Below are 19892 nucleotides of genomic sequence, written 5' to 3' on the forward strand. Positions count from 1 at the left end.
CCCCTGGCCTGCTCCAAGCCAGGCAGCACCACCCCACCAGGAGGTAAGACGACTTCCCGGGACACCCCACGTCCTCCTCTCGCCCCCGTCCGGTAGCTTGGAAATTTGCACTGGACAGTTACGTCACACAGGGAGGCGGGTCCCCACTATCCTGCACACCAATGGCGCGGCCGCAGCCCGTCTCTTCATTTTCAGTGATTGGTGTCTCGGGCCCCTCTGCTCCACCCCAGCCCGCCATGGCGTCAGGCCCCGCAGCACCGGGGAGGTGGTTCCCACTTTAAAGAAGTGAAGTTTTTCGCCCCCTCCCCCGCCCCGCCCGCCTCCTGCAGCCTCCCGCGCCGCGCGGAGCCGGCGAATGGAGCTACGCCGCGGCGGCGTAGGGAGCCAGGCTAGGGCGCGCAGGATGGATGGGGACAGCCGAGATGGCGGCGGCGGCTGCAAGGACGCCGGGTCGGAGGACTATGAGAACCTGCCGACCAGCGCCTCCTTATCCACCCACATGACAGCCGGAGCGATGGCCGGGATCCTGGAGCACTCGGTCATGTACCCGGTAGACTCAGTGAAGGTGAGGCGCCAGGAGACTTCAGAGAACGGGCGAGCGCACGCGTGTGCTTATGCATCCCGCGCGGGAGCCGCCTGGAAGCAGCCCTCCGCAACCGCGCTCTCCTTAGCGCCGCGGCGCCCCCCGGATCTCCTGGGTCCCACCGGGAGCTGGCGCGCGCAGCCGGGGCGCCTGGGAGTGCGCCGCGTAGCTCCTTCCGCTGTGCGCTTGGGCCCCCGGGGGCAACCCCCACCCCTCCCGCGCCCACGAGGGTGCCCCAGCCGGCGCCCCGCTTCGCCGCTCCCGCCGAGTTCCAGGCCCAGGCTGCTGGCGGCGCTGCCGCCGGCGAGGAGAAGGCGAGAGCACCGCTGGCCTCGGCGGTGGCGGCGGGGCTCCAGACGGAGCCGGCCGGTATGGCTTTGAGCAGTCTTACCACGTCTGGCCACGCGATCGGAGGGTTTGCGGTCCCGGCTGGTCGCGGCTCCCACTGGCGCGCTTGGTGTCCGAGCCGCGGCGAGTGGCGTCAGCTGGCCGCTGCCGGGTGATCGGGGCTCCCGCACACGTGCGCCGTCCCCGAGGGGCTCGCCGCCGGGAGCGCTAACCATACTCGCGCCGAGAAACGTGGCCCCGACCCGGCTGGCCCGGCCGCCCGCCCTTTGGCAGCCGAGCAGCTGAGAGGCAGTGAGATTTACAGTGACATTTGCCTTCTCATTTTGTTGTAGGGAGGCGGGCAGGCAGGGAGAGCGCGTGCTACGTAGCCTTTCTTATGGGTTGTGTAATAGCCGTTCAGTTTGCCCCGCGCTTCCCGGGTAGTTTTAAATGCATTGCTGTCAGGAGGTAGCTTTAACCAGGCGGATTTTTGCCTGAGCTGCACTAAGTCAGCTTGTTCAGGATACAGAATGGCCAGAGGATAGATAGAGTGCTACGGGGAAGTAATACTATTATTGATACATTGCAGTTCTGTAGGCAGAACTCATCTAATTCGTACAGTAGCCGTGGGAATTAACATGAAGAAACTGAGGCACAGAGCGGTGAACGGGATTAGCCTGCCAGGGCTCATGCACCACGGGTATCCGCCGACTCCAGCCCCGGTATGCTTCGGAGATTTGGGGACTTCTCTAGGTGGTGAGTTCCCCAACTAGCGTCTGTATCTTGTTTCTGATGCTGGCCCCACATGAGCGGTGGGAAGGCCAGAATGTCTAATGCAGAGGGTTTTCCTTGCTCTGAGCAGTTCTTAGAGCTGGCAGTCAGTGGCTGAACAGACACCAATCCAGAGAGAAGGCCATGGGCATTCACATTAAGGTGAGCCCCAAGTCTTATGTTGTGCTGCTGGGTCTTAGTCATCACCCCTCTGCTCTCCGGCATGCCAGAGGGAGATTAAAGAAACCGTCCTTGCCTGCCAGGGTTATGGAGGCCACAAGGAGATTTTTTCTCTTAGGTTTTCAAAGTCACTCCAAGAAAGACCGTGGACGGACACCAGGTGGCATTTGTATAGGAAATAATCCTTCACATGTAATAAAAAGTCCCCATATTTGAAGTTGTTGTCTCAAGTGCCTTGGACAGAGTGTGGGAAGGTTAGGAGCTGGGAGATGTCATTTGAGCAGGCATGAGCCGTCAAAGAACTAGACCACTTCTGAGGCTCTTGACCTCTGCTGTGAGTTTGGTTCAAGGCATCATTGGAGCTTGTTTTTAGGGTTAGTTATGCCTTTTGAGCTCCCTATGACACTCTTGGGTGCGTGCTAAGTCGCTCAGTCGTGTCTGACTGTTTTGCGACACTATGGACTGTAACCCATCAGGCTCCTTTGTCTATGGGTTCTCTAGGCAAGAGTGCTGGAGTGGGCTTCTACTCCCTTTTCCAGGGCATCTTCCTGACCCCAGGAATCTAGATCTCTTGGATCTCCTCCATGGCAGGTGGATTCTTTACTGCTGAGCCACTGGGGAAGCCCCTTACAAGGGGTTAGTTGCATGTGTTTGAATTGTGTGATCTGTGTTTAGTTTCTTCCCTGCCCCTCCTTCTGCTCTCTAGGTGTTGGTATGTTTTGATCCACTTGTCACTATGTACTTAGTATTGCTTTCTGTAGCAGTTTTCACTTGTGGATGGGTTAATGTCATGTGTGTGGTCCTGGGCTGTCATTTTGTGGAACTTGACTGTAAAATGAAGGTTTGGGGAACCTTCCCTGGTGGTCCAGTGGTTAACTGCGCTTCTGACATAGGGGGCACGAGTTCGATCCCTGGTCTGCGAACTAAGATCCCACGTGCTGTGTGGTGCAGCCAAAAAATAAAATAAAATTTTAAAAATAATAAATAAAATACAGGTTTGGGTTAGCTAACCAGGAACAATTTCTAGATTCTCGGATTATAATCCTGGCTCTGAATAAAGACCCTTGGGGGTTCTGGTTTTGAGCATCCCGGTTTGGCTTTAAAGTACCTCTTGGTGGTTTTTTTTTTTTCTTTTTTTTTTTTGCTACAGTTTCTTTGGATTACTCTTTTCATTTTGCAGTGGGGCTAAAAAGCACAGAGAGAGTTAAGTGGCATGAGCCCCGCTGTGTGACCCCAGCAAGGCTGCAATGGAGGTGTGCTGAAACCAACACAAGTGTCGATGTCCAACATGAGATGTCAGGGGCCAAGGAAATGCTCCACTTGGGGAGACCTTCACTGTGTTCTTCTTAAATAACAGGGATGGTGGAGACTGTGAGTAACTGAGTCAGGAGCCCTGGGTTGGGGTTCAAGCCCAGCCCCTAACTTGCTTCATTCTTTAGGCACTGTTCTGTCACTAGGAAAATGGGGGCTATGGACCAGTTAATATTTCCTATTTTTCACCTGTCCTCCTTTCTACGAACACAGAATACTCATTGTCCTCTTTTTATGTTACTTGCAATTTGAAATAATTAATTACACTTGAAGCCCAATCAATGTAAATTGTATCTTGAGAGGAAAAAAAAGGTTTTGTTTTGTTTTTGTATTTTATAAGGCACACATTTTTAACCTTGATCTTGTAAAGTTCAGTGAGCGTGTTGGATGGGCCTGTGTTTTCCAGTTTTTCTCTCCTTTTTGGTGTGTGGACCATGGTGCTCAGGACTGGTCACTTTGATTTCTGAGCCCAGCAAGCTGCTGTGTTGTGTCTTAAGTGTGGAAAGTCAGCCTGGCTAATGCTTCACATTGTAATATTGCATATACTTTTCTGTGAAATCCCCTCCACCCAATGTCACCTTAATGACTTGCATTTTTCAAAGGGTGGTGACCATTAGTGGGAGAAACATTCTTAAAAAGCCAGGTTGGTGAGAGTACAAAATATTAAATAGAAGCATGTGTGGCATGCGGTAAGAAGTACTGTTGCTCTGTGACAGTCTGGGTTGTGTGTATGTGTGTTCCCTGAGTGGCTGTGCAAAATGTACCTCTGGCTAGGCCAAAAAGTCTGAGAAAACACTGAACCTCATCATCACTAACACCTCTCAAGTTCCAGCAGTCAACAGCCTGTGATTCTTAAGTGGGGATTTAGAAGACTTTTGGCAACTTTCCTCCTCCTTTCTGTGTCTTCCTCTCTCCCTTGGCCCCACGGTAGTGGCATATGACTGCTTACTCATCTGTAAAGGGACAGGCTGCCAGGACCTCGCAGTGGTCCCAAGGGAGGGAGCGAGGGGACCCTGTAGGGCTGTCACCCAGAGGTCGCCATGACTTGTTGCATTCCAGCTGGGGCTTTGCAGCAGCTCTGCCATACGCCTCTCTCCCCCTGGTGCTCCAGAGGGGCCAGTGGTGTGGTCGCCTAGACCAGCACTTAGGGTGGACGTGAGAACCCCTGGTCCGGAGCGCTCAGGACTGTGGGGAGAATGCCAGGTGGGTGGAGGAGGAAATTCCAACCAGATTAGGCACACCGCTCTCCGACCATGCCCTGCGTCCTGCGGTGGCGAAAGCAAGGGCAGAAGGAAACAGGAAAGATTTGAAGCAAGAGAACTTCCGCTGACCCTTCTCTTGCTTTGCTTGTCAGGGAAACGCAGTCCCTTTAAGCTCTGCTGGGGGAAGCCCTCCTGCCCCGCTAGGGTGCAGCCGGATGGCAGGGCACTGACAGCCAGCCGAGCTGGTTGAGTCTAAGCCTTCTCTCTAGGAGCTGGTGGGTGCTGAGCCAGTTGGAAGCCTCGCTTGGCCTCGGGGGTTTCTGTCCCTGGCAGTGCTGAGCTCCGAGGAGCAGCAGCAGCGAGGCGGGCAGGTGCCAGGCAGCTCAGTGTTCCTCCACCTCTGGCTTTCCTCATCTTGGTCTCCGCAGTGCCAAGCAGACTGCTAGGGTCCTCAGTATGGAACGGGGTGACGAAGGCAGCTGCCAGCGTCCCTCCCTCCCACCCTCTCCAGTGCTTTCAAAACCACATACAGCCCAGGAGATGCCACTCTGCTTCGAAAGAGTGTGAAATCCCAAGTTGCTCTCGTTTTTTGCGACAAAAGTTCAGTGATTTTTCAGTCTCCTTCCGATCCTGCCCTTCCTTTCTTCGCCATCCTCCTTCAGTGGGAAGGAGCACTTTTCTATAAGGTGGATCTGGGAGTGGCATGGAGTCCAGCGAGGAATTCTTTTTGAACTTCTGTACTGTTGTTTGTTTCATGAATGCCCAGGCCACGTGCTGATGCCCAGGCCTGGGGTCTCTTGGAGGAGTGGGGGCAGGGATCTGGTCCCAGAGACAGCGCTCGGCCCCCACGTGGCCCCTTTCCTGCCTGCCGCTGGCCCCCTCTGTCCGGAAATGGGGGAGGGCAAGGCCAGGGCTTGGAGGGTAGCCCCTGAGATTACAGCAGGCAGCCAAGGAGACCTCAGATCTTCAATAGGGGAAGGCACTGGGGCTAACTTGGAGGGGGAGTTCAATTACATTTTTCAAATCACGCCTTGGGGTGCACAAGGGGTAGGGGGCGTGCCCTTGAGGTAGAGGGCTTGTCACATAAGGCAGAGGGTGTCGCTCTGTGGAGTGGGCATCCTATGCCTTTCTTGGTTGCCCCTGGGCACGTTTTAGCCACTGTGGCCCTTTCATTGATTAGGGCCTTTGTCCCCTCGATCTTTGGGGTGGTGACCAGTCTCCAAACTCGAGTCCTGCTTTCCTTTGTTTACAGGCTTGGGGTCTGGACCCCTCTGGCATTCCCTGACGCCCTGGATGAACTGGTTTGCTTGTGTTCAAGGAAACCTTTGGCGGTCTCTCTTGAACCCCCGAACTTTCTGGCTTTTTTCCTGTGTCCCCTGGGTCCCCAAGGTTTCCTGCCCAGAGAGTTTTCTTTTTGTTTTTAAATCTTCCTTGTGAGTTCTGCTTGGCCCAAAGCCTGCCCTCCTCTCCCAGTCAACACCTTGGAATGTTCACTGTCGCCATTTTTCATAGGAAGCTTCCTCCAATCACTTTAACTGCAAGTGAAAGTGAAAGTGAAATCGCTCAGCTGTGTCTGACTCTTTGCAACCCCATGGACTGTAGCCTGCCAGGTTCAACTGTCCATGGGATTTTCCAGGCAAGAATACTGGAGTGAGTTGCCATTTCCTTCTCCAGGAGATCTTCCTGACCCAGGGATTGAACCCAGGTCTCCTGCATTGTAGGCAGACGCTTTACCGTCTGAGCCACCAGGGAAGTCTCAGATGTGCCCTCAGACTCCTTCTGAGCCTGAATTCTCACCGGCAGAGAACTGGCTTGGGGTAGTTCAGATCCCAGGCTTTTGACTTACCGGTTGGGTGGGACACTTAGCTTTTCGGAGTTCTGGTAGTTTCCTTATCTATGAAATGCAGAAGCTAATTTCCTTCCTGCTTTCTCTTTCCTGAACCAACTTTCCCTGGCTTCCTTCTTTATTTTTCCCCTGGACCCTGTGAAAGTTCCTTGTAATTGACTCCTTTACATCTTCACTGAATGTTCCTTCCTCCTCCCTGTGCCGATAGACACCCAGCGCTTCTCCTGAGGCCTCTCCCTAATGCCTCTCAGGTAGAGATGATGCCCATTAGTTTAAATCAGGCACCTTGGGGCTGCGACCCTCCCACTGTTACTTGCTCACCCTATCAAGCTCTTCTTTCCCTTTGAGGCTCCTGCCCTCCACTTCCACCAGCATCTGTCCCTCTTCTCCCCTTGCTCACCCTATCAAGCTCTCCTTTCCCTTTGAGGCTCCTGCCATCCACTTCCACCAGCATCTGTCCCTCTTCTCCCTGTGTTACCACTCACCTTCTTCTCCACTGGGATGGCAGGGTGGGTAGAGGGAGGGACTCTTGATCCAGACTGTGGTCCTGCTTCCCACTTGGGTGTGACCTGGGGCAAATGTCTTCACCTCTCTGCCTGGTTTCTCCATTTATAAAAGAAGGAAAAAATGGTACTGATGTCCTGGGTATCTGTGAGGGTTAAGTCCTTACAGCGGTTATCATTACCTCCTGTGTAGGACTGTCCTCTGGGTGGGACCTTTCAGCTTCAGTACCATCATCATCAATGACAATGTGATCCAGCCACTTTCCTTCATCCTCTGGATGTTGACATTGGCTCACAGACTGTTCGTCCATCCTGAATTCTATTATCATCCTGAGAGTGTTCCATTTTGGTCACCACTTGACTAACATCCAAATGCCTACATTCTTTTTTTCTTTTGCCTACTGCACAGTCTGTGGAACTTCCCCAACCAGGGATCAAACCCATGCCCCCTGCATTGGAAGCACAGACCACCAGGGAAGTCCCAAATCCCTCTATTCTTTACGCCACTCAGGTTCATGGCTGTTACTTCTAAGGGCCTTGTCCTGGCCCTGAACCTTTCTGCCCCTGGAATCGTGCATTCAGACGTTTCAGAGTCTGGCCACAGCTTTCTCATGGTCACACTGTGTGAAGACTGTCTCCTCTTCTCTGTCTCATCTCATCGCATCCCTGGCTTCCTCATCCAGCCTGGCCCCCACAGCCCATCACTGCAGCCACTCTCCAGCCCATAGTTTCTTTGCCTTTGGATCTTCCTACACCTGCCTGCCCACATCTGATCCCCGACAACCCACTGCCCACAGGGAAGCCCAGCCCTTCAGGAGAAACCCTCACATTGTGTCCACTGCTGCCCTGTGTGCCAGGCGTTTGGGGCCCCAGCCTGGCCTTCCCTGTGCTCTAGTCAGTCGGCTTCCATCCTGCTCAGCAGCTGCTTCAGACCACCTTGCCTCTCAGACTCCCACCCTTCCACTTTTTTCAGCCTCAGTGTGGCATCTTGCTCTCTGTTCCTAGAGGAACCCGGACTCCATCAAATTCTTCCTCTAACTGTCCTTCCCACTAGCCTGCCAACCCCTGCCCCTTCTCCTATTGTAAAGTAAGAGGGTCCTTCCTTCTTCTAAGGAGAATCAGTGGGTGTAGCAACCAGTGATGTACACCTGGGTTTGAATCCTGGCTCTTCACCTGGGCCATCTTACTTGACCTCTCTAAGCTCAGTTTCCTTATCTACAGATTGGGAATATGAATCCCAAGACCCAGATTCTTTTTTACTGAAAAAGTGGGCATGACGTATGTAAAGCTTTTGCTGCAGTGTCTGGTGCCTAAGTTCTCAATAAAGGTCATGGTCATAGTTATTTTGGTCATCTGTCTCTTGAGTAACCCAGTTCCAGTATCTTGGCCTCTACCTCACCCCCACCTCCAGCCATTGGTTCCTTCTTAAGAGCATTTCTGAATCCATACTTGTCTCATCTTAAATAACAAACCAACCCCAGGCAGCTCACCTTGACCCCATGTGCCCCAAGAGTTTTTTCTCCTTAAAATAACATGTGTTGGGAAAGGATGGTTGACACTCAGTTTCTACCTCCTCCCCTTGTCACCTCCCCCTCCCCCCAGACCTCTGGCATTTTGCATCTGTTTAGTCACTGTCTCCTGCAGTTTGTTTAGATTCATGTCTACTGAGTTGGTGATGCTCTCTAACCATCTCATCCTCTGCTGCCCTCTTCTCCTTTTGCCATCAATCTTTCTCAACATCAGGGTCTTTTCCAGTGAGTCGGCTCTTCGTGTTAGGTGGCTAAAGGATTGGAGCTTCAGCTTCAGCATCAGTCCTTTCTGGTGAATATTCAGGGTTGATTTCCTTTGCACCCACCGCTCTGCTGAAACCCCACTAGGCTACCAGCGATTTCCTGGCTAATAAATTCAGCTACCCTTTTCCCGGTCCCTCTTGATGACAGGCAGCCTCCTGGTCTTCTTTTTGTCTCTCGGGACACATCTCTTTTTCTCCCTGGGTGCTGATAACTCACGGTTTGCACATCTGTGTCTCTGGTCGGGTCTGTCTGGGAGCTGGGTATCCTGTTGCCTTGGAGACATGTCCAGTTGGCTGCCTCAGTGTCCATCATGGACATCCTGCCCTCTCCTCTGGTCTTCCCTTTGGCCTGGGCCCCCTTCCTCAGAAGGCTGGGGATGGTCTTCAACATTTCCCCCATTTCTGCCCCTCTTCCCCTCTCCCCATATGCTTCCAAGACCTGTCCACTCCTGCATCTGTGATACTCCTTAAATCTGTTTTCTTCTCCCTCCTGCTGGTTCAGGGGACTCTGCCTCTGTCTCCTTTACATTGCAGGCTTCCCTGATCACAGAGTCACAATTGGATAAACCTGCCCTTTCTCTCCCCTCCTTTTTCGCTCTCACTTCCCTACTGCCCAGACCTGCTTTTCTCCACAGCATGTGTTACCCTGTAACCCACAATACCATTAACTTATATGTATTATTTACATAGTTTAGTGTTTTTTTCATAATTGTAATATGATCTCCATTGTTCACAGTCTGTCTTCCCTCATTCGAATGTCAGCTCTCAAAGGGCAGGAATTTTTGACTCCTTTGTTCTCTTGAGTGTTCCCTTTGCCAGAAATAGTTCCGGGCACATAGTAGGTGCTCAGTTAAGTATTTGTTGAATGAATGCCCACAAATCCTTCTTAGCTGATCTGCTCATCCCCAGTTTTCTCTCCTTAAACAGGGAAGAGTAATAATACTCATCCTACATACCTTTCAGATCTACTTAAGTCTTAGAAGAAAATGCAACCAGGTTTGCAGTGATCACAGTTTATAAAGCTTAAAGCTCTCTGCAGGTGCCAGGCTATGGTATTTATTATCAAATGAGGATCATGTTAAAGGGGCGGAGTTAGCTGATTGGAACTGAAAATCCAGCCTGTTCTCCATGGTGCAGCAGAGCCTGAGAGGGGCCTGAGGGGGTCGAGCGGCAGCCCCATTGTCTCAGTTCACTTCCAGTAGTGTCTCCACCTGACACCACATGGCTGTCCCCACTGCCTTCAGAATAAACCTGGACTACCTTGAGTGGCATGCTGAGGCCCAGACCCTCTTCCCCTCAGACTTATTCTCCAGAGACACATAAAGGTTTTCTGTGACTCTTGGTTGAATGAATCAGTTGTTTTAAAGAGATGTGAGGTGGGGGTGGGGGAAGTGCTTTAAAACCTGCTATTAAACAAGTGCTGGTTTTTATTTTGTTTTGCTTAGCGTTGTTTGGGATCCCTACTGTCCTTGGCCAGACAGAGACTCAGCCCCTTTGTCTGTCCGTTTTCTATGGTGGAACCCACAAGCCCCCGTTGAGGCTGTTTATTCATCTGGCCACCCACTTCATTCGTTGCACACTGACTGAGGGCCCTCCTTACCCAGGCAACCAAAATAAGTCCTGGCTCCTATTTCCAGAGCCTGCTCCCTGTAATTAGACCCTGAGCTTAGGTGATGAGACCAGCTTGCTTTGGGGAGAAGAATGACCCATCTTGATATTGACTTTCATATGGGTGCGAGGGCCGGGGTGGGTGAACTCAGAAGGGCTCAGGCTGCCATCTTGAAATTCTGGGGCCGGCAGGGCAGTGTCACTGGGGCTCTTTGCTGGGCCCTCTTGAGTTGGCTTCTTCCCCTCTGGGAAACAGTGGCCTTCAGTTGTACTGTGCCCCACCCCCCACCACACACACACATCCTCTTCCTCACCCCTGCAGTTGTTAGTCATTTTGGAAGCTGAAATTGGCTCCCAGAAGGTAACTTTGAGAACCACCACCCCCCACCCCGCCCAGTAATCCCAGCCTGCCGGGAAGGGCCGTAGTCTGGTCACTAAGAAGTGTTTTGGTTTCACATTCGTGCTTTCTCTCTGAAGAGAAAACAAAACGTGTTGAAATAGAGCGAAATCCCAGCAGCAGCTTGGTTGAAGCAAAAGTTGCATAACAGGTTTAGGAAATGTCTGGCCACCGTGGGTCAGGTGGAGGGACTGCCACTTCGTGTCCCTGAGAGGACATCCTCCGGGGCCACCAGCTTCTGGATCCATCACACACAAAATCCTGTGAGCGACTGAGAAAGGCACTGTCCCCTGAGGTCTGGTGGCAGAGGCCCCTGATGGATCTCTCAGTGTGGCCTCGGCCTTTGTTCCCTGGAGATGCTGCTGTGGGCAGGCGTTGGGGAGGGGGGACGTGTGTGTCATACTTGTGCTGGTGTTGGGACCCCTGGAAAGCTGTGGAGGTGGGGGTGGAGGGGTCAGGCCCCATGAATTTAAGTCCCCATCCTGCCACTCATCTGCTTGGAAACCTGGATGAGTTATTTCTCTGGCTTGGTGTCTCTGTGTCTCATAGACTATTATTAGCCGCCTGGACTGACATCATCTGTTTACCTACTGGACAGGGCTGTTGAGTAGCTCAGGTGGGATCACGTTTGCAGGTGGCTTGTCTCAGTCGTGCCCACCTCTGTGTGACCCCATGGACTCTAGCCCACTAGCCTTCTCTGTCCGCAGATTGTTCCTGGCAAGAATTTTGGAGTGAATAGCCATTTCCTTCTCCAGGGGATCTTCCTGACTCAGGGATCAAACCTGCGTCTCCTGCATTGCATTGCATTGCATTATCCTCTGAGACACCAGGAAAGCCCAAACCTTGACAGGCCCCACTAATGACAGATCGTATCAGAGGTAATATGCTGAAATAAGGGCCTTTCAGGTTAACAGCATGGGCCCTGAGTCCAGACTGCCTGGCTGGTGCCTGGACAAATTGCTGAAACCTTTTTGTGCCTTATTTTTCTCATCTGTGAAATGGGAATAAAACACTACACACCTCATAGTGTGTTGCTATGAGAATGAATTATGCTACAACTAGAATGTTAAGAATAGTGTCAGTGGTAAGTGGTAAGCTCTCACTTTATATTAGCTCCTATTATCATTTCTGAAAGTGTTATTACTTTTTTTAGACTGATTTTTTTTAATTCATTTTTTATTTGCATTGGATCTTAATTGAAACACACGGGATCTTCGTTGCATCAGGCAGGATCTTTCGTTGCCGTGCATGGGCTCTCTAGTTGTGGCAGATGGGTTCAGTAGTTGTGGGACACATGGGCTTAGTTGCTCCACATGTGGAATCCTAATTCCCTGACCAGGGATCATACCCACGTCCCCTGCATTGCAAGGTGAATTCTTAACCACTGGACCACCCCAGAAAGTATTATTGCTTGAATGCTTGGTTATGCTTGTATGTTGCTGTTGTAACTCTATCTTGCATTATTTTCGTGTTGTTTTAACCTATATTCTGTCACTTGATCCTCTTAGCTCTCCTTTGAAGATAGGAAAAAGCACCCACAGTCTCTCATTTCATAAATGAGAAAACTAAGCTTCAGGACAATAACGTGGCCTGGAACTTGTGCCTCTTTCTGCTGTACCAGCACTGAAGGTACTGGTACAGACCTTTATACCATTGACAAAGTATAAAGCTCTCTGCAGCTGCCAGGCCATGGTATTTATTACCAAACTGGGATCCTGTTAAAGGCAAGTTGAGGAAAGGAATCAGGTAGGAGCAAGCATGTGAAGTGCTGAGATGTAGACTCATGTTAATGATGGCAGAGCCCTTGAGCTGGGTTCTGAGAGGAGATTTTGGGGTTCCAGCTGCATTTTTGGGAGGGAGAAACTGGAGCTGAGGAAGCTCTGGCAAAAAGTCATAGTTTGGCATGGAACTTGGAGCTCTAACATATAGGTAGGAGTTCCTTGGTCACCTATTCCAATATGTAGGGCAAGGGGATGATCACAAATGGTTATTACCATAGGATATTTTTGGTTCTCTCTGGCTTCTTTCTCTGGAGCAAACTGCAGCTGCTATGGCACATTCTCATTTTAGCGGTGAGTCAAAGTAGGACTCAGTATAGTAACTTGATTTTGGATTAGCTTAAGGATTCCTTTCCAAAAGACAGCCTAAAAATGACCTATGGAAAGAGTACTACATCATAGCTCCTTGGTCTGCTAGGGTTGCAGTATTCTCATCTCAAATAGGGAAGAGTAACAATGCCCGCTGCACCTCCCTTTCAGTTCTACTTAATACATGTGGTAAGAAAATACAGCCTGTTTTGCAGTCAACAGACCTTTATACCATTTACAAAGTATAAAGCTCTCTGCAGGTGCCAGGCCGTGGTATTTATTATCAAACTGGGATCCTGTTAAAGGGGTAGGTTTAGCTAGTTGGAATGGAAAATACAGGCTCTGGTTCCGGCCACTGTAGGATTCGCTGCAGCTGCATGGCCCTGGGCACTTAGCCTCTCTTCTTACCTTCTGTGTCTCCCATCTGTTGAATAAAGACCAGGGTGGCCGTCTGCCGCCACCTCTTTCGCTGGGTAATCAGGAAGAGCCAATTATACTCTGGGGCATGCTCAGAAATACATTTAAAATTGATGATGTCGGACCAGCGATGAGAGGCCTGCATACAACTACTGTGATTAAGGCCAGTGATTAAGGATTCCTCCAGAGAGTGGGGCCCCTCCCTTTCATCTCCATGGGGTTGTCACCTTAGAGGCTCCATTTCATTTTGCAGGTGAGTCTGTCCCCTTGAGTGGCTGGCGGGTGAGGTTGGGGACTGAGAAAGGTGGCCGATCATCCTGAAGCGTGACTCTATCTGCTGATGCCCTTACCTGCCTTGGTCCCTTGCTGCTCTGTGTGCTACGGTTACTCATGGCCACTGATCATTGAAAGGAAGAAGGGGAGGCGGTAGGGCACAGATGCCTTTGTCCTGGGGTCCCTGGTCCTCCTTTCCTCACACTGCCCACAGGGAGGGGGTTTTGCTGGCATGTTGCCTCGCTCTGGGCCTGGCAGATGGTGTGGAAGGTGGATGTGAGGGTGGGTGCTGGCAGCTGCAGGAAGCTTGCCAGCCAACTTGCTAGGAATGGAAACATGCAGGGCCCTGCCTCTGACTTGCAGTGGGGTGCTCTGCTCCCCTGGAATAGAGGCTGTATCCCATGGGTGTCCCAGGGCTGTCTCCAGCCTGAATTAGAGAAACAAGTGATTGCCTGATAATCAGATCTCAGAAGCCACACTGAAGAAATAGGGGCAAACCTTTCCAAGGGAAAGAAGATGCTGTTGTGTGTGTACATGAGTGCAAAAGTCTAAGGACGAACCCAAGGCGTGTCATGGACTGTAGAACCAGCTCTCTTTCCTTAGTCACTGTTTCCACCGCTTGTTTGCTAAGTGTTGGCTTGCATAAGCCTGATTCATGGAATTTCTCTACTGAGAAGGAGTTAAAAGCCATGTGTAAAAGTGCAGCATCATCCCCTAGTCTTCATTTTAATGAGAAAATTAATTCAGAACTGGGAACATGTGGGTGTGACTACATGTGCCAAGCACTGGAAGCCTGGAGGCTTCTTGCCTGTGAGGTCCATCCTCACAGAAGTCCCCTGTCTGCCAGGAGGACAGAGGTATCATTGCATCATTCCTGGAGGGGGGTGATGAGTCTCTTCTCACAGAAACCAAACCTTGTCAAGAGCAGTCAGGAAAAGGGCCCTGGAAGAAATAATATATCAACAGCTGTATCTAGACTGAAGGAGATATAGATGGTAGGACAGAACTGGACGATTCCCTCTCCCCTGGGATGTCACAGCCTGTCCCCAAGGTGCCTGGCCATCCCCAGGACACCTGTACCCTCCCCTGTCACTCTGCTTTTGGGTTTCTGCTCCGAACCTTCTGCCCACAGAATTAGCCGAGAAAGTTTTTGTGTTTGGTGGGGGTGGTCACACCAGGGCCTGCCCCCATTCTGAAATTCCTTCTTCTTCCCTCCCCCCACGTTCTGAATTTTAATTCACTGTTCGACCACCAAGTGACTGCTTGGCAGCATCCAGGGAGGCCCAGCCTCCCCCTGGTGGGAACTTTCCCTGCAGAGCTGAGGACCAGAGGAGTCAATAACACAGAGGAAGGGAGGAAAGCTGTCATGTCACAGGCATTTCTGCTCATAATCGGCTCCTAACTGATGGGTGACATGAGTGGCCAATGCCAGCTGGAGCAGCAGCCAGGCAAGTAGCTAAAAATTAAATACAGTCACATGATTTGGTGAGGTTTAGGGTTTGCCTGAGTAACCTTTTCAGGCCCAGATCACAGTTTAGATCACGAGAGAAATGTGGCAAAGACAGAGGTTAATCTTGAGCCCCACATGGGGACCTGTGATGGATACTCAGATTCCTGCCTCATTCCTCGTCACTTCTTTTTAATGACATTTAAAATTTTTCTATTCATTTATTTTTGGCTTTGCTGAGTCTTCACTGCTGCATGGGCTTTTCTCTGGTCACGGCAAGTGGGGGCTGCTCTCTAATTGCAGTACTTGGGCTTCTCATTGCAATGGCTTCTCTTGTTGTTGAGCACAGGCCTTAGGCTCACAGGCTTCAGTAGTTGTGGCACACGGGCTCAGTATTTGTGGCTCCTGGGCGCTAGAGCACAGGCTCCGTAGTTATAGCGCAGTGGCTTAGTTGTTTCACTGCATGTGGAATCCTCTAAGACCAGGGATTGAACCTGCGTCTCCTGCATTGGCAGGCAGATTCTTTACTGCTGATCCACCAGGGTCGCCCCCTCCCTGTCACTTTTTAAAGGCAGCTGAATAGTTGGAAATTTTTTTTTCCTGCCCTCTCTTTTCTTTGAGTCCTTCTGTCTGTGGTGGATCCTTCTCTAAATGCAGAGAGTTCAGTTCCTGGGGCTTGTCCATACACCTCCAGTGATTCTGATAAGGCTGGAAGCTGCTGGCTCTTGAGGATTTTCCTTCTGGTGCCCGTATCAGTCCAGGTTAAGAGAGAAAAGCTGCTGGATCTCCCAGCTTCTAAAAACTGAGTCCTGTTTCTCCACAAGACCAGTCCTGTGACATGGGCAAGAACTGACCGACCCCAAGGCCAGCCTTCTCTTTCTTTGTCTGTGGATTTCCCTGGCATCTGACGTCTTTGTTACTAAACCTGCTGGGTGTTTTGAAGGAGGACGTCGGTGGGCCTTTTTCAGTGTCGCTTAACAATGCCGAGCTGTTCCCCAGGAGAAACAGTTGGGGTACAAGCAAAAGTTGGATCTGCTGGACATTAAACCATAGAAGATGCCCTGCTGGAATAGGGGTTGTCAGTGAAAGGGTTAATAACCTAAAATGAGCAAGAGAGACTAGAGAACTCTCTTTTAGTGTAAGTGTGTTTAAAAACTGTTTTCCCTAGAATCTTGGCTTCTCAGACAATCACTGAATTAATGAGTATATTTATGCCAGGAAGTGTGAAGCGTTAAATAAATTTATTTCGAAAATGACTGAAGATTTATAATGAGTCCTCAGAGCAGCAAGAATATCGGCTTCACTCAGTCAGACAGAGCAAGACAAATATCATATGATGTCACTTGTGGAATCTAAAAAAAATGTTACAGATGAACTTATTTACAAAACAGGAACAGACTCAATGACAAAGAAAGCAAATTTACAGTTACCAAAGGGGAAGGGGGATGGGGAAGGCATAAATTAGGAGTTTGGGATTAACAGATACACACTACTATATATAAAACAGATAAACAACAGGAACCTACTGCATTGCACAGGAAACTATATTCAATACCTTATAATAACCTATAATGGAAAAGAATCTGAAAAGGTATTTTATATATGTATATGAATTATATATGAATCACTTTGCTATACACCTGAAATTAAATAGCATTGTAAATCAGCTATAATTCAATTTTAAAAAATACCTAAAGCAAGATGAAAAATACATTGATTAAAAAAGAAAGAAGGTCAGCTTTAGCAATTTTTCTTTGTAAAAACAACAGAATAATAATAAGGAATACATTGACAAGTTAGAGTGACTCCTAGTTCCTTCTTTGCCTCCAAGAAAGTCTTTTGAGGTTCAGAAGGAAGTAGAGAAGGAGTTGACACTGCAGTTTGTCACCGTGGGGTCTGTTATCCTTGGAGTTATCGCTGTTCCCTCCACTGGCATCTGTGACTGATGCTTCCCCTGACCTGGTGTAAAAATTCTCACTTTAACCTTCCCTTGAATGTTTCTTCCAGGGTCTTTTGAGTTTTATGATAATCTAATCATAAGAAAATTTCTGAAATTCCCTTTCAGAACCTAAAAAAAACGAAAGTTAACTACAGAGCTGGGCTTTTACTAGAAGTGGCTTTTAAATTGAAAACAGATTTCTGATCCTCTCTGAGCAGCCAGAGTTGAAGGGACAGGAAGAACCTTTGCCAACCCAGAGCTTGAGTATGGAGGGCAGGGAATGAAAGGAAAAACACAGCAAAATGGGTCCTTTCTCTGGAGACACACACAGAACATTTAATTTGCATTTTAGGGTGAGTTATAATTAGCTTGTGATAACCAGAAGCCCACCAGCCGAGTGACTCTTAGAAAGCATTTCAGTTGTCTGAGTCTCAGTTTGTTCATCTGTAAAATGGCAAAATGGAACTAAAACTATATGGTTTCTTAGGAAGCTTCTAGTTCTAAAAGTTCTGCTCTTTGTTTGCATGGGCTGTATAACTTTGGGCCCTGTCCTTTGATTTGGAATGTAAAGTATAGACTTAACAAGCACTTCAGCTTGAAGGAGGAAGCTAGGAAGACGACCTCCCCCACCCCGACACACACACCCTGGAATTAAAAGAACTAGATGCCCAAATACTTTTGGGGGACCTTGTTTCCTAGAGTATCTGCCAAGAAATGGTAGTCTATTTAATTTACTTGAAACTTTTTAACTGCAATACTAGAAGACTGTGAACTGTTCATTCAGACAATTCTAGAAATGCTGAATGGCCACAGTCCCACCCTGGAATCAAGGGGAGCCATGTAGCCGATGCTTCTGGAAGGCTCTGTTTATAGCTCTCTGACTCCTTCCTGCCTGGGCCATTTTATGAGCTCACAACCAGGAAGCTGAGTCATCGAGGGGTCAGCCGGCACGGCCACGGTCACCCAGCTTTGCCAGCAGCAAGGATGGGTGAGCCCAGACAGCTGGGGCATTTTGGGTGAACTTTGGTGGGAATGTCAGGATGAAGGGGCCACTCCTTACCTTGGAAGGCTTGCTGCCGCCACTCCCATCACGGTGACGGGAACACCATCACTCCCTGTGGCTTGTGTTCAGGTCAGAACCAAAGAGACTGAAACATTGCATAGAGGGTCAGCTGACTGTCTTCTTTTCAGGGCTCAGCACAGGCTGCGCTGTGCTCCTGGTACCCAGCGGGCTGCAGGGTCATCACCTTCCTCGGGGCCTCTGTTCACATCCCACCTGCCGCTACCTACATCCCGAGGTGGCCCCCTTCTTCTCCCATGCTTCTTTCTGCATGACTCCCCCAGGCTTCTGGTCACTGCTTCAAAGTTGCTTCTGGGACCCTCGAATCTAAACTCGGTCCCTGCCTTTGTTGTCACAGCATTTTTACCTTGTCCTTTACTTCAGGATGGTTTGTTGTTGTTCAGTTGCTCAGTTGTGTCTGACTCTTTGCAACCCCATGGACTGCAGCACTCTAGGCTTCCCTGTCCTTCCCTATCTCCTGGAGTTTGCTCAAACTCATGTCCATTGAGTCAATGATGTCATCCAACCATTTCATCCTCTGTCACCCCCTTAGTTTGTAACTTTTTATTTGTATGATTTTGGGTTTGCTCTTTCCCTCCCCTCCTGGACTATAACCTCCTTGAAGGCAGGGACTCTCTGCCTACCCCAAGCATCCCCAGCTCCCCTAGCAACACACTGTTTGTTGTTGGGAGAATCTGTTGGTAGACTGACCCTGTTTTACCAACACAAGACTCCTGTGGTCTGGTCCCTCACTTTCATCCCCAGCACCCATTCATCTCTCCTCCCTTCTGGAAACACTTCTTGTCATTCGACTTTGGTTTAAATCATACACTTGAGCTCTGTTTCCAGGATGAGGGTTTTCATCGATAGGAAATCTCATCCAGGATCAAACGTTCTTGCCATTCTCTTCGGCATCCAGGGAAACAAAAATAGCTCCCCTCGAACTTAGAAAATCATTTGTCTGTGTAGAAAGTAGTACCTGCAAGTGGATTTTGGAGACTGAAAGGTGAATGTCCAGAATGTTACCTTTGGCATCTTTCCTCTGAGACCTTTAGCACATCAAGCCTGGTGGTTCTGGTCTTTTGTCCTCTTTCTCTGTTATCGTCTGGTAGGAAGGGTGTGTGAAGAAACCAGAGAACATCCCCTCCAGCTGTGACCTGGCCCTGCCTGCACGTAAATCATTCAGCCTTACGGAGCTGATTTGACAGCAGTGTTTGTGGGAAATCTGGCTTCAGTAACGTCTGGAAAATTTCCCTGCGGCCCGTCCTTAGCCCTCTGGTGTTCCCCTCAACTCTGGAGCTTGGCTCTCACGGGGCTCATATCCTGGGCTCTTATCCTGCGTGTTAGGCCCCAGAAAACATGAAATGTCTCGCTCCATGGGACATAGATGCTCAGCAAGCAGATGGCCGTTTGGGGAGGAGAGTGCATCCGGGCCTTAAAATGCCCGCTTTGTGAATGAAATACAGTGTACCTCAGAGCCCTCCTCCATTGATTATTATTATTGTTTGTTTATTTTTGGCTGTGCTGGGCCTTGGTTGATGTGCAGGCTTTTCTCTAGTTGCGGTGAGCAGGGGCTACTCTCATTGCGGTGGCTTCTCTTGTTGCGGAGCACAGGCTCAATAGTTGTTGTCCACAGGCTTAGTTGCCCCGTGGCATGTGGGATCCTCCAGGACCAGGGATTGAACCTGTGTCTCCTGCACTGGCAGACAGATTCTTTACCACTGAGCCACCAGGGAAGCCCCTCAGTTCTTGAGTGTCTGTTGCAGTAAAGCACAGTGCTGGGGCACAGAGATCACAGCATCTGAGGCTGCCTCTCCCTTTGTGTTTCTCTCAGACTTTAATAGGAGGCAGGCATGCAGACGCATCACCTGATATAATTAGTAGTAGAGGAATGAGCAAGAGAAGGCTGGCGACAGGGTAGCCTTGAAAAGGCTTTTTTTTCCCTGTGGGTAATAGGCTAATCGTGAGGCTTCCTTTGGAAGGTGTGGTCTCTGTGGAGGGGTGTGGAAGCCGGTCTTGCAGAAGCTGGCAGGACCACTCTTGACTGGGGAACCGTGCATGGGGCTTGTGAGGTACCCGGCTCTCTGAGTCCGTCCAGGGTGGATCCGGGAGAGCTGTCACCCACAGCCCTGAGGGGGCCACCTCTGCT

At 50.0% G+C, this 19892-nt stretch overlaps 1 protein-coding gene across 2 annotated transcripts in view; it reads left to right on the forward strand.

The window, feature by feature from the left end:
* Positions 1-213: 213 nt before the first annotated feature.
* The window catches only part of SLC25A37 (solute carrier family 25 member 37), a 47589-nt gene continuing 27910 nt past the window's right edge, over positions 214-19892 (forward strand). Inside the window, exon 1 of one of the 2 annotated variants that reach the window (XM_019966359.2) lies at positions 214-565. In XM_019966359.2, coding sequence (XP_019821918.2) covers positions 356-565 — 210 coding nt within the window. In that variant the 5' untranslated portion in view covers positions 214-355. Of the gene's footprint in view, positions 566-1276; positions 1667-19892 lie in introns of those variants that run through there. The other variant, XM_019966363.2, reaches the window with a different exon arrangement.

This window comes from Bos indicus, chromosome 8, assembly GCF_029378745.1.
Source record: "Bos indicus isolate NIAB-ARS_2022 breed Sahiwal x Tharparkar chromosome 8, NIAB-ARS_B.indTharparkar_mat_pri_1.0, whole genome shotgun sequence".
Taxonomy (NCBI): domain Eukaryota; kingdom Metazoa; phylum Chordata; class Mammalia; order Artiodactyla; family Bovidae; genus Bos; species Bos indicus.